The 14645-nt window shown below is 42.4% G+C and overlaps 1 protein-coding gene across 5 annotated transcripts; it reads right to left on the bottom strand.

Moving 5' to 3' along the window:
• Window positions 1-205: 205 nt before the first annotated feature.
• Armc10 (armadillo repeat containing 10) lies at window positions 206-14572 on the bottom strand. Of its 5 annotated transcripts, none has more exons than XM_063237721.1 (7): window positions 14334-14566; window positions 12325-12447; window positions 11554-11699; window positions 7691-7825; window positions 5947-6123; window positions 1831-1902; window positions 206-1229 (listed from the first exon to the last, which is right to left on the bottom strand). In XM_063237721.1, exons 1-7 carry the CDS (start codon window positions 14464-14466, stop codon window positions 984-986), a joined length of 1032 nt encoding a protein of 343 aa, XP_063093791.1. In that variant the 5' UTR covers window positions 14467-14566; the 3' UTR covers window positions 206-983. The 5 variants fall into 5 exon arrangements, with proteins under 5 accessions (XP_063093791.1, XP_013007949.1, XP_063093795.1 ...); XM_013152495.3 differs by having other exon boundaries at window positions 11554-11702; window positions 14334-14565; XM_063237725.1 differs by lacking the exon at window positions 12325-12447 and having other exon boundaries at window positions 14334-14563.
• Window positions 14573-14645: the final 73 nt, after the last annotated feature.

Genomic DNA, 14645 nt, shown 5'->3' with positions numbered 1-14645 from the left:
ATAACATGCTCTCAAGAAGTATATTTCATGGATGTTTTCCATGTTAAGACTCAGACTCCATCCTTTTATACTGGCTAGCTGAGTTTACCAACTGCTTACGTATGGATGGCCATTTGGCCTGGTCACAGTATTTTGCAGGTAGCACTGACACACTGGCACACTGGGAGCAGGCAAGTACTAAGAAATACTAAGAAACACTTCCCCCAAAAGTTTACATCGTTTTATTGATGAAATGGTGAGAACTGATTCTGATGACCACAGCAGACTTCTGCAAGCAGAATGGCTGGCTTAGTGGGTGGACATGAGAACCAGGACCTCACTGCTACTGAAGGCCAAGGCTGTCCTTGGGGCAGTTCTCAGTTGGTGAGTGAATCCCACACTGATGCTGTCTCAGATGAGTCCCTGCGAGTCGCTTCCAACAGAAGGGGGTCTTTTTTATAAAAAGGTCGCTGCACTTCATGTGGAGGCAATTATGTGCTTCAGCAAATAGCAAAATGAGTGGTTTCAATCCAAACTTGAATTTGTTTAGCATCAATAACATGGTCCAAAACGAACTGGAAGACTCAGCAAGTTACATACATTGGGAATCCCTTATTTGAAATGGTGAGGTCCAGAAATATTTCACACTTTGGGGTTTTGGGGACCCTGGAATATTTGCGTAGACTTCACTGGCTGAGGATCCCCAACTCAAAAGCCACAAATCCAAAATGCTTCAAATTTTAAATCTTCGCACATCATGTTGAGGATGGTCAACCTGTACTGTGTTAAAGATAAAACGTGAAGTTCAAAGTCAGCAGCTGAGGGCTGGGGACACAGCTCAGCGGCACAGCGCCGGCCTGGCAAGAGCAACGTCCTGAGTTTCATTCTTGGTACCAAAACAACAGCACCACAGCTGACAGAATCCGTTTATAAAAAAGAAGCGAAGTAAGTTTCTGTGTGTTACCTTGCAGACCGTACTACTGCTCGGAAAGTGTGACAGCCGATCAGAATTTTGGTATTATTGTTACAGCCTTTTCTCTCACGTCCACTTCATGATGATTCACTAAAGCTTTCATTTTCTGGACACATTCTTCTCCATATAACAGAGAAAACAGTGAGCCTTCAGGGAAAGGAGGCTGAACAGCCTCCACTCGGAGGCAGTTATTTATATTCTGAAACAGTGTAAGTACTCGAAGAAGAATCTCCTGTGCTACGTGGCCATCAAAAAGGGAAAGGAAGGACGCATCCACCTGAAATAGGAAACGACGGTCATCACTGGCACATAGAGCACTGTTTTACATTTTAAAAATCCTGACACACAAAGTTCACGCATAACATAGATGTGTAAAATCTTATGCACTCCTACGTTCTATGCTAATGGAAACAGGTTTTGCATTTTGGTTTAAGATTTCCCAGAATAAGGTCAATCTGGAAAAACCTCCTTTCCCTCTTTAGGCCCCGCCATACAGTTTTTCTGAGGTCTCACTGATTCCTCCTGTTTAGGGGATCACACGAGGGTTCCTTCTTCCCCAGCAGGTGGGTCCCGCTCCGTCTCAGCTGCCCTTCCCTGGCTTCCGCCTGCCTCACTCCCTTGTGACACAGCTCTGTCTCTCTGCTAGACCACAGGCCCCAGGGACAGCACTGCGTACTGTGGTGCTCAGCCCGGCCTCTGGCACAGCACTGGGGACCTTGGTTCTGCCTTGTCTGTGAGTCACAGAACATTAGGAGAGTCCTACACTTTCACAGTGCTCTTCAGAGAATCCCTGGGAACATTTTAGGGTAAATGTTTCCAGATCTATCTATCCAAACTGGAAAATGTATGTATTTAAAAAATGTATATAATTTATTTACTTGAGCACTGAGAAGTCCTTCTGTCATGGCTGGATTTTCAGACAAATTCACAAGCAGCTTCAAAACCTGAACCTGAAATGAGAATACAGGTTTATTCCCGGCCAGCAGCACAGATCTTCTCTCCCGGCTGGTTTTCTTCCGTGCGAAGTCCTGCCTGTGCTCGGAAGCAGGCTCAGTCTTCCCACTCCATGAAGTCTCTCCTTCTGCACTCCCAGAGCTGCTGGCCCTGCTCTCAGAGGAATTATTACAGAGCAGTGCCACTCAGAACCCCTCCAAGCCCACCGTTTCGGGTACGGGAGGAGCACCGCGAACGCCTTCACAATTCGCTCCCGCACACGTCGCCCAAGCTGATGGGCGCCGAGTGATCTTTATTATAACTACTGGTGAGTGACGGATGTTCCTTAGAACAAAAAAAACCTCTCAAAGTTTAGTTCATTTCTCCTGAAGGTATGGAAATTTCCAAACAGTTTGGTTACCAAGACTAAATATGGAATATAGCCATTTTCTTCTTATTGGTACTAGGTTATCTTTTTTATGTGAAAAATGTTCAGTGATTTAAATAGGCACAGTGATCTAAATAATTAGTAAACACATTTAATAGCTGACTAAAATTTTAGCAGTCTTACCACTTATTTCTGAAAAATAATATAAATGTTAAAATGGAATTTTTTCCTAAAAAACATGTGAAACCAGTTTCTACAAGGTAGTTAAGTGAGGTGAAAGGAGAAGGTAACAAAGTCAAGAGGAAGCAACAAATATTGTTTCCTTCGTAGGAAGAAACCTGGATGTTTATTTAAACTTTTTTTTTTTTTAATTCCAAAGGCAACAGATTTTACTACAGAACTTTTTTTGTTTTTTGGTGGTGCTGGGATTGAACCTAGATCCTCACACATGCCAGGCAAGTGCTGTACCACTTGGCACTTGCCTGAGAACATTTTTAAAGATAACAAAGTCCAAGAAAAAGGAAGTTCATTCCTATTCCCAATGACCAGAAACGATCACTATGATGCTTTCGTGTTTTCTTTCTGGTCTTTATGCACATACAGTATCTCATACTGTATGCTTACAATTCCTTTGATCATCTTATAGCTATTATTTAATCTCATTTTATCAATTTTAAAAAATAAAAATACATGGCCATGATAAAAATTTCAAACAGAAAGGAAAAGGCAAAGACAAAAGCTACTGTTCCCGCGTCCTCCCCTCCCCAGAGGTAACTACAGGTAGACTGTTGAAGCAGAGATCACCTCTTGCAAACAAATGCTCTTATCAAGTTAGGCCTCCTAAGGGAGTAAAGGTGACAGCTGACCCTTATTTACTGCTCTCCCTAGGGACACCGTCAGTGGCATTCATGTGGCCAGATCGATGGTCATCAACACCGGCAAGGGTTAGGGTTAGGATAAAAATACTGGCTCCAGCATCAGAGTGGTCCGCATTGGCAAAACAAGAACGAGAGGTGTGAAGGAGATGGTCCCGCACCTATGAAACAGGCCTGGACAAGTCCACAGAATCCAAAGGCCCACTGGTGGTCACTGAGGGCAGGTATCCAACCAGAGAGCAGCAGAACGGTATCGACCTAATATTCTGTAGTAAAATGTGAGTTGCCATACTCTGCAGCAAGGAATTAAACCCGAAGAAGATATATACAATTAGAGGACAACTACAGATTAAAGGCACGTACTGTATTTTGGCTCAAAACCTATCTTGTCCCTCTTTTCACATGTGCCACCTTGTGGTGACTCCAAGATATTTATTTTAAGCGGTTAGCTTTGTTCATTCTCATTGTAGATGTATTGAACATGGTGTTTATTTATGTTAATCTTCCACCATGTGTATTTACTTATGAATCCGCAACACCAAAGTCATTACAGTACAGTGAGGTCACTGCCTTAAGATTTTAAAATACAGATACATATTCCCACTAACTGATGCATGATTATCTAAAAGCTTACTGGATAATTCAATTTAAATTCAATTTCTATGCAGAAACAATGCTGTCACTGGTGGCAAAGTTCCTAGGCAGAATGCCCCCCTCCCAATTCTATCTTATTGTTGGCAATGTAACGGAAAACAAAACAGAATTAGAACATACTTTTGTGCTATGAGTCAGCTTTTAAACTTGTAAATCATACTGAAAAGCAGACCATGTCTGAGACAGTCACATACAGGCCCAAGGCCAGAACTCCCGGCTCTGAGCTCAGCCAGTCTGTCCTGGGGCTCCGGGTAGCAGGCAGCTGAGGTAGGCGCAGGACAGACCTTTCTTGCAGCGACCACACTGGGCTGAGGAGGGAAGCAGTGTCCAGGGTCTAGGGCTGGACCTCGTCCTGTTACTGGGGAGAGGCTGGAAGGTGCGTGCATGCTGGAATTGTGTGGGGATGGAGCAATTTCGCTAAAAGTTTAATTCTGAATGACGTTTAATTCTGAATGACAACGAGTATATCTTGTCCAGATCCAGGTAGGTTTGGCTGTGGGAATGTGGGGAGCTCATAAATACCTCAAAAAAGGAGAAGCAGATCTGTAGTGAGACCCTCCCATAATCCTTGGAAACCACAGAAGTGGTATCACATATTTGAGCAAGGCTTCACATGTGGCCCTAAAATGCCCAGGCATTTTCTTCTCACTTCATATACTACTAGAAAAAGTAGTTTACACAGAAACACTTAACCTGCCAGAAGATAAAACAGGTAAAACCCACAGGCCTAGTTGCAGAATCCTATTTGCATCAGAGAAGAGTACACTACCAAGTCAACAAATGGAATCACATCAAATTTAAGAGCTTCTATGCAGCCAGCAAAAGAAGCAACCAAAGAGTGAAAAGACAACCTACAGAATGGGAAGGAAATTTTGGCAGTTATTCATCAGACAGAGGACTAATATCTAGAGTGTATAAAGAACTAAAAAAAATTAGACTCTCCTCAAATAAAAGACCCAATCAAATGGAAAGTGAATACAGCCCGCAAAGTACAAATAGCCGGTAAATATATGAAGGCATGGTCAGCACTGCTGGCTGTTGGAGAATTGCAAATTAAGATAACACTGAAACAATACCATACTCCACAAAGCATGGACATTGCCAAGAAATCAAATGATAAACGCGGGTGAGGCCGCATGAGTAAAGGAATCCTTCTCCATTGTTGGTGGACAGCTGAATAGGACAACCACCATGAAACTCAGGACGGAGGTTTCCCAAAACACTCAGACCAGAAATTCTATTTGACCCAGATTTTCCCTTTCTAGGCATTTTCTAAGTGTCTTCCCAGAAGAGTTAAACATGTCATATTATAGGGATAGACAAGTGTTTATAGCAGAATTCATAATAGCTAAATCTTAGAAGCAGCCTATGAGTCCATTAACAGATGAACAGATAAAGAAAATGTGGTATTTTCACACAATGGAGTACTACTCTGTCATAAAGAAAGAGTCTTGAGTCATTTGAGGAAAATGGATTCACCTGAACACAGTTTTCAGTGAAATTAATCAGACATACTTGCTCAAATATCACATGGCTTCTCCTATATGAGAAACTCAAGTCATCCATAAAGAGCAAAATAAAAGACAGATAACAGGAGTAGGAGACAGAGCTCTCTCCCATGGGAAGAGGATCAAGAGGAGGAGGGAGAAGACAGAAAGGGGCTAAAAAGGGAATCAGATGTGTTATACACCTGTGCTAATGCCACACAAGGAATGGAAACATTATGCACTAAAAACATGATAAAAGTGATTTTGCACAGATTTTCCAAGAAATGACAGCTGAGTAAATGTTCTGTTAACCTTGAGGTAAGCAAAAAATTCAACAAGCCACAATTACTACGCATCGACCCCTCTTAATTATGTTGTTCCTATTTCTGAGGGCAGGAAGTTAGCTACTCCACTTTAGAGCGAGTCTCAGAAAACCCCCTGGACGTCAGTAAGTTAATAGCAGATGACTCTTACAAGCTAAGTTTTAATATTAAGGGATAACTTTTTTAGGTCCTGGGAAGATTTTTAATAAGCTGACTCAACATTTTCATTTTTGAGCTCCACCAACTTAAGATGAGCAGCCTGGGACTTCGGTCTTCAGCTTAACATGACGAGGCAACAGCTCACCCCGTCAGGAAGTACCTGCGCCCCTCGTACCTTGGTGTTGCCATTTGCAGCCAGTAACAGGCCGAACAGGTCTGCCACCGCAGTGCTGAGCAGGTGCTGGTGCGCATTGGTGACCGTCATGTTTGTCAGCAGTCGCAGCCCGGCCAGCTGTGCGGCAGAGTCCGGGGGACTGGACAGGACATCCTCGCAGACTCGACTGACGAACACCTGGAGGCAGAGGGGAAACCGCGAGCATCTCAGAACCTCCGAGGGACTCTGACGGCGGCCACCGCTCTGCACAGGGCAGCAGGGCGACAGCTCTATATGGAACCAGCGCCTCGGCATAGACGAGTTTGCTACTCAGCCCTAGAAATGCAGCCACATTTTTAAAGCTGCCTTTGCTCATGCTGGCACCGTGCTGAGCACTTTATAAACCGTTTTCGCAGGATCCTGAGTCAATGCTTGCGAGGTGGGTGCTGGGGCGCATCATACAGCCAGGACTGTAAGTCTGCAAGGTGCCTGGACCTGTGCAGGGCCCAGGCCGAGAGGTCCTGCATGCACACGGCGCCTCCTACTTTAGCCACATTTGTTTCTCCTGGTCTGGGACAACGGGAGCAGCAGGAGGACATGCAAGGTCATCTTGGGGACTACCTCAGTGGGCGGTCCGAGAGCTGTGTCAAGGCCAAGGTGAAGAAGGCGGGGAGGGGACCGAGAGAAACAACACTTTTTAAAGAGTTAACTCTGTCAAAGATAAGCAGAGCAAAATTACATTTAACCCGATTTCTTTCTTCTTTAGCTAGGGATGAAAGGTTGGGTAGAGGGAGCTCAATCTATCTGTATCTATTTGTTTTACTTAACCAAATTTAAACTCCACCAAAAGTCCTACTGAGGAAGTTTCCCTAACTTGGAGTTCTAAGGAATGACCAACTGTTCAATAGTTTTTTAAAAGACCCCCCCCCCATTATCACAGACACTAATGCGATGCAACACAGCAGAGATTGAAGCTCTCAATTCTAAGTCAAAGGGTTCACTGGTGACACCCATTCTCTTAAAACATGGTATTCTAGTTCTTATTTGTCATGTTTTTAAAGGTACTAATGTCTTTCGAATGATCTGAACATTTGTGCTAAGCTGTGCTGAATATTTATACCCTCACTGAATCTGAGTCCTTCCCCCATTTAAATTCTAGTAACAGCATTGCCAAGCAGGTCGGCTCAGTGATTCCCAACTTCCCTTATCCCCTTTTCTTGGAGTTTTCTCCTTGCCCAACTCTACCTGTAGAGACCTTAGACATTCTTAAAAGCCAGGCCAGGCCCCACTTCAAGAAACTTTGGGATGCGATCTCTTCTCTCTGCTGCATTTCTCTTCCTGGCTTTCCTTAAAGCACTTCATTAAGTTCTGCCTGAATTACAGCTGTTCAAGGAGCAGCTTTATCTCCTCTTCCTTGCTCAGAGCAAGAGGCATATCCTACTCATGCCTGTATTCTATGCCAAAGAGCAGAAAGTCATTTGATGAACTGAATCCAGACCATTTCTTAATTGACTGAGTGCTTCTGCTGATATTTGATTCTGGCGGTTTTTTCAGTGTCTTTGGATTAAATGAGCTCCAATGACAAAAGTCCCTTATTCTCTGCCTCCTATTCCCCACTTCAGGCTTCTCTCCTTTCTGCCTTCTTCGGTGTCTACTTAAAGTCAGTTCTTGGCCACGGAGTTGGATGGGACAGTCTGCTAACGTTTCATCACTTACCTTTTTAATCATAGGAAACCTTTTACATTTTTGACTTCACAAAACTTACCTTTATCTTGATTTGATTTTCAACATTCACACTCAGGTTATTTAGTGCATTTAAAGCTTTCTCTTTAATACTGTGGTTTGGACTGTTGATTTTACTTCCAATAATTGGAATACCACCCAATTCACGAATAATAGCCTGAGAAGGAAAAAACAAAAACAGTACCATAACTTCAATATGCCTCACCTCCCTGGAATTCAGAAGCTGTAAATACAATGAAAAATTAATCATTTTAAAGAAATACTTTTCCCACATATAATCTTCCCATTAAGAAAACCTTAAAACCTGGCCTGCTTGCTTCCTACTCTCCGTCCACCTCAGGACCGCTGCTTTTTCCTGTTTGGTCAGCTTTTTGTGGCTGGCAGGAACGACTTGCTGTGAGCAGAACTCTCCCGTATACTTCAATAAATGTAGCTGTTTTTTCTTTGAACATGTAGTGTATACTTGCAGTTCTTTTCTCATAAAGAATCTGACATTCATGTCTTGGGAATTCATCACTTACTGTATCACTAAGTCATTTTTCTTTTTTTTTTTTTTTTTGAGATGGGGTCTCCCTACACAGTTTAGGCTGGTCTTGAACTCACTATGTAAAAAATCATCTTGCTAGTATTTTTAAATTAATTTTATATTTAAACTGATATATAAAAACAAAATTATACATATTAATAAAGTACTTTATGATTTCTGATACAGCTATTCACTACATAATCAGGTTAAATATATCTCCCCCTTTATCATTTCTTTATGTCAAACCATTCAAAATCCTTTTTTCTTGCTTTTTGACAAGTGTACCATACAATCACTATCTATAGTGACCCCATTGTCTTCCCATAATGTTGCAGATAAAGAAAATCAATTGCACAACTTGAGACCATATTTATAAGCGAAATAAATCAAACTCACATATACAAATACTGTAGAGTCTCCCTATTGTAATAAATGGTAAGAGTACATAAGGTTTTATGGTAATCATGATTCCCCATTATATTGCTTTGAAGCCTTATGTTTCCATTCATTAGTTAGAATGGTTTTATTCTGTTTGCTTGATTTTATTATGTGTGATGGTATGAACAGCTATTTTGAAGAAAGTAAGACATTATGGCAGCCATTGCAGATTTAATATCATGTTTTGAAGTCCTACCATGCTTTTGTTCTTTTGTTTCCATTGGTTCTATCATGTTGTATCTTACTGGATTTTAATATTTGTGATAGTATAAACAAATTTTTTTATCGAAAAGAAGATAATATAGTAGCCATTGTTCGTATTCCGTTATTTGGTTCTGAATGCCCTGTAATACTTTCATTCTCTTGAATGGTTTTATACTATTTTGTTATGTTTGATACTACTGTATGTGAAGATACACTCTATTTCAAAGAAAGAGACATTATGGTAGCTACTGCTAATATCGGGTTGCCTTGTGAAATACTTTGTTGCTTATATTATTCTGTTCTAATCTGCTTTGTTCTGTCCTCTTTTATCTTAATCTCTTTAAAATAAAAAAATTTTAAAAAAAGAAAATCAATTGAAAATAAAATTAAGATGTGTGAGCCTCTGAACTACGAGCATGGAGATCTGCGGAGCTACTCAAATGATCTTGACCCAGTTTATAAACAAGATAATTTACCTTGAAATGAGCTACATTCTCTATTACAGGCAAACTTAGAAGAGTGTTATCATTTAAAATATAGTACTAAAACAATGTCTGTTAACATGTATTCTCTGGAACACTAGATTTAATAAGGGTAAGATGCCCCATTTAAAAGGTGTGGGGGCTTACATGGTTATATAATTTTGGGAAACACTAGTTTTAAGAATAAACATGTACTTTTTTATTTTGAGACTAAGTCTTGTCATGTACTTCAGGCTGACTCTGAACTCACTGTGGAGCCCAGGCTGGCCTTGAACTCATGGTGATCCTCCTGCCTCAGCCTCCCGAGTGCTGAGATCACAGGCATGTGCCACTATGCCTGGTGCTGTATGTTTCTATACTGTGACACTTTATGAATAGTGACAATAGTATATATACAATAGTATGACAATAGTTCACAGTCATACTAAAGGGTCACTTTTCAGTGGTGGGAAAGGGAACACATTAACATCTTGCAGAACTGAACTTCTACACAGCTTGAAAAGTGGTACCCAAGGACCATTTCCAAGGAACAATAATCTGAGATTTGACACAGTTAATGGCAAAATTCAGTTAAGCATCAACTGCTTTCATTCTTGTAAGGAAAACAGACTGAAAATCACTCACTGGGCCAAGACATGCTAGTCTGTCCCCAAAATGGTGCATCATCTACTGTCCACAAACAGCTCAGAACTCTATTATTAAGGGCAGACTCAGCACTGAGGAACAGGGAAGCTTTCCTTCTGCAGTTTCGGGTCCTTTCAAAGGTACTGTGGTTACTAGAAAACTTTTCCTCCCTTCTTACTGAATAGTTATGCACTGCTTACCAAGAGGGACACGCTGTGAGAAGTGCCTTCTCGGGCCATTTCATCACTGCGAACATCGTAATAGTGGATGGTACTCAGAAACTAAGCCAGGTGTGACACTAAGCAACATAATCTCATGGGGCGAGCCCAGCCCATGTAGGTCATATATGCATTCGGGAGACAAAAATGCTGTTATGAGTAACTACTGTTGAAGTAGATCAAGGAGCTTTGGTGACAGCAGTTTCACTGATCAAGAAAGGACCTACAACTTGATTCAGAGGGATATAAAATGGTGGCATCAGAAATATTTCAATACAGCCCAGCTAGCCAATTAGTCACCATCTACTGCTTTTCATCACTTATGGGATGCCAGGCACCAATGCTTCCTCCACCACATAGAGTGGCTGCTGGCCAACAGAGTTTATGTCCATCCCTGCTACCTGGCTGCAGGATATGTGAGCCAGGCCTCACTCATGAGGGTCCGGAGTCTTTTGCTTAGAGACTGATCGGACGGGTCAGCACTTGATCCTGATGAACACTACCTTTTGGGTCATGAGCTACAGGGATGAATGCATGAGAGGTTGAGAGTTTTCCTTCTACCCCTTGAAGCAAATCCCTTTGTGGGCAAGGCTCGATATGTAAAAACAGGAAATCACAAGTACAGTCAGGGGGAGAGGGGAAAAAGGGGGACGGTACAGTATGGGAGGGGGAGATAATTGTGCCCTAAACCAATCCTATTCTTAGATATGCAAGTGATCTCAGTACTTTCCCTAAAATATTTCAGGAATATTTTGTCATTTGCAACTGAAAGTGCAGAATAATGCACAAACATTTTCTGCATCTTTCTAAAGACCTCTAAAGCTGTACAGTAAAGTGTGCCATTTGGAGAAAACTAGATTCAAAGAAAGTATAAATTCCAAATAATTCTGAGCTCCTGACAAGGCTAACAGAGAGCAACAGGTGAGAACGAATTATGTAAATATTTGTCCTTGTTCTCCACGAAGAAGGGAGTGTTCCCATTAAGCTTTTTAGTCTTGTTGAATCTGTACCTGTTGAAGCCATTCATACTGGTTTAGTGTTACCAGAACCATGCGGCTAAAAGCTACAATTTAAAGTATGTACTTAAGCTTCCACTGTTCCATTGATAAATTTTAAGTAACTTAAAAGGCCACACACTGTTAAATGCTGAACAGACTCACTATGTGATGCCCATGACCAGTTGGCATCTAGAAACATACTATTAATCACACTGTCATTAGGCTGTGCTTTCAGTAGTAAACAAACATTGCATTGTAGGCATATGTAGCTACACTGTGTAGATGTGCATTGTATAGAAGAGGAAATTAGGCTCTGAGAGGTTAAGTGACATCCACACAATTACTGCCAGTGTATTTGGACAGAAGGAGCTTGCCTGCTGAATGACAGTACTTACTTGGTTGGTTGAAAAGGCTGCACTGTTACCCAGAGTGACCAAGGCTTTTTCAGTAATTATAGGATCCTCAGTTGACTCAAGCAGGTAAAGGAGTTTCCGAAGCTGTTCAGCATTCAGGACATCGTTGTATGAGCCATTGGTTAAATCTTCTGGATAGGAAGATAGTTATTTAACGTTCATCTAAAATCAACATGAGCTGTTTTTAACATTTAAAAAACAGTACCAGGGCTGGGAATATAGCCGAGTGGCACAGTGTCTGCTTGGCAAGCAAAAGGTTCTGAGTTTGATCGCTGGTACCGCCCCCCCCCCCAAAAAAAAAAAACCAAACCAAAAAACCAATACTGAGCACATAGTCTGATGCTAGGTGCAATTTTACACACTTTGTCTTATTTAATCCCCGAGCGACCCTAGGATGAAGATACTATTGTCATTCTCAATGTATAGATGGCAAACGAAGTGTTACAGGCAGCTGAATTAGACAGACATATCACAGGCAGTCAGACAAGGCCAGGCAGACCAGACAGATACCCTGCAGCCTTGGAGGAGACAGACACAACTGCTGAGGGCCAGATCTCAAGACAAAAGGCAAAACAAATATAACTATACCCTAAGTATAAACATCAGAGATTGATATTCTAAGTAGGTATGGATCAGTCTGAGGCAGTCAGGAGTCACAATCCCAACCCCCTATAGGAAAAGTCACTGCTGTTAAGCACGCCTGCCTACTATGTGATTTGCTTCCCCATTTATTCCTGATTTGGTCAATTTTACCTGAAGTTAATCTTATTGGCTGATCACAGTTCTGTGCCACTTCATGCCAGCCTGCCTTGCCAGTTCCCACGTTTTTCCCACCTTGGACCAGTCTCATCTCATGGTTCTGCTCTATAAAAGTCCCTAGAAAGACAGAGTTATTGGCAACCCACACAAGGACCCCTTCTGTTTCTCTCTATACAGCAGGTTTTTTTCCTCTCATCTGCTCTTAACCTTCTTTGTCCCTAAAATTCATTCTTTGATTTTAGAGAACATGAATTCCTACTGGACATACAGTACATTGGGATGTTCTTTTCCCTATATCATAAGGGTCCTGGATATGAGGAAATTAGCCAATAGTTCCTTGGTTCACGTCTACTAGTAAGCTACTACATGCAAATAATATGGACCCTTAATGCTAACAGCATTTTGTTTTTTTCTAAAACTCAGGCAAACCCAGTCAAACAGAGCATAGGTTAATTATGGAACAGGATTTGCACTAAGCAGAGCTTTTCTGATCACAATTCTGGTATATGACTTCTTTAATCCTCTGATGGATTTGACTTGCTAATATCTTAAGATTTTATCTTTATTCCTGAGACAGGTTTTGGTATCAGGTTGTTTTGTGATTTGGGATGGTTTCCATCTTTTTCAATGCTTTCAAACAGTCTTAATAGTATAGGAATTACAAAATAGTATAGGAAAGCATTTCTTAAAAGTTTAAGACAAGAAGAAAAGACCCTTTAAACTTAAGGATAATGACAATAAAATTGTTATTTCTCAAGTCTTCAAAGATAGACATGTAGCTTCAAAAAGAATGGACTGCGAGCCACTTATTTTTAAGTTGTCTAACCTAAGATGACAATGACTGTGGGAACTGAAACTTTAAAGACTCAGTCACTATTCATCAAGACAGAGTTAGTGTAAGAAAGAAGGTATCTAGGTGCCTGCCCTGCAGAAATATCTGACACAAAGACAACAAATTAGGCTTTTAAGTGTAAATGCATATTTTAACCAACGGGAAAGAAACACCTTGATCCCCCTTTCTTAAGAGCCTTTTTATGAGCAAATCTGCATTTATAAACCTTTTATCTCACCTTTTAGTATAAAGGTAAGTCAAACAAATGCCAGTTTTAAAACCCAACACATTTCTTGGAAGCTTCTGAAATGTGAACATTAAAACACAGCCCGAGAGCCAGGGCATGGTGGTGCACACCTGTCATCAAAGCACTTGGGAGGCTGAGGCTGGAGGGTCCTTAGAGCACAAAGCTACAAAGTGAGCCAGCCTGAACGGCATAAAAAAGCCTCAATCTCTTCAGTTCTGAGGAAGCTTAACTGAGACACCTGCTTCCATATTCTACCTGCATATCATAAAGTCCTAAAGATGCCTTATTTGCCTCTGGATAAAGGCATTAAGCCAATGGAAATAACTATTCTAACTGACCAGCGAATTTAGAGTGAACTATGCATAGCCAAGTGTTGTTTATTCCCCTTAAAATTACCATTTAACTTGAATTCTATGTGCCCAGCTACACAAAGAGGTGTCAACTCCGATTTTGGTACTGTATTAAACAGACCGCCTGTGATGTTTGGTTCTTTTACATTTGTGGAAAAGTTTTTTGGCTGGCAGATTTTATTTTTGACGGGTTCCCCATCATCTTCCCTGACCTGAATACCCTCCGGAGTAGCTTGCAGACCGTTAGCATTCCGACTGCACCCATTAACTTTTGGACAGAAGCCTAATCCTGGCCCGGAGGCTGTGGCATGTGCAGTTGTTCTTCCAGAAACCCGCCCACCTGGAGCAGCCGGCCCTGCCTTCCCTGCCGCCCGCCTTCCTCGCCCGGGTGCCGCTTGCAGCTTGTATCCGGCCGGTTCCCGCCCGCTTTGCCGTCGGCATCGCTCGGCGACCCAAGGCCCGAGAGAGCAAGTGAGAGGTCATCAGCATTGGCCAGGCCTCCGCTGTCACGCCGATCGCGGGCAGGAAGGTCTGGCTCGAGACCTGCGCCCACACCCGCCCGGTCCCTGCACACCTGCGGACCCTGAAGGGCGCACCCCGCGCTTGGTGCGCTGCCGGCCACGCGACAGGCGATAGAGGTAGAAACCGGCGCCCACGCCCACGATCAGGCCAGCCGCCACCCAACCTGCAGTTCGTGCACTGCCCATGCTGAGCCGCGCGATAGCTCGGCTCTGAGCTCTAACCCCCGGAAGCGCCCGGCTAAACGCGAGCGCCCTCTTCCCGGGCTTTGTATGTCACCTGAGAGGCCCGCCCCCTCGACTGTTCATTGGCCCACCAGGCCTGCTCATTGGCCCTCGCTTTCTGCCTGTCTATTGGCTGGTCCCCT

Source organism: Cavia porcellus, unplaced genomic scaffold, assembly GCF_034190915.1.
Source record: "Cavia porcellus strain 051 isolate PalLab524CR breed Dunkin Hartley unplaced genomic scaffold, mCavPor4.1 scaffold_2, whole genome shotgun sequence".
Classification (NCBI taxonomy): Eukaryota; Metazoa; Chordata; class Mammalia; order Rodentia; family Caviidae; genus Cavia; species Cavia porcellus.
This window is presented reverse-complemented; position numbering and strand designations above follow the sequence as displayed.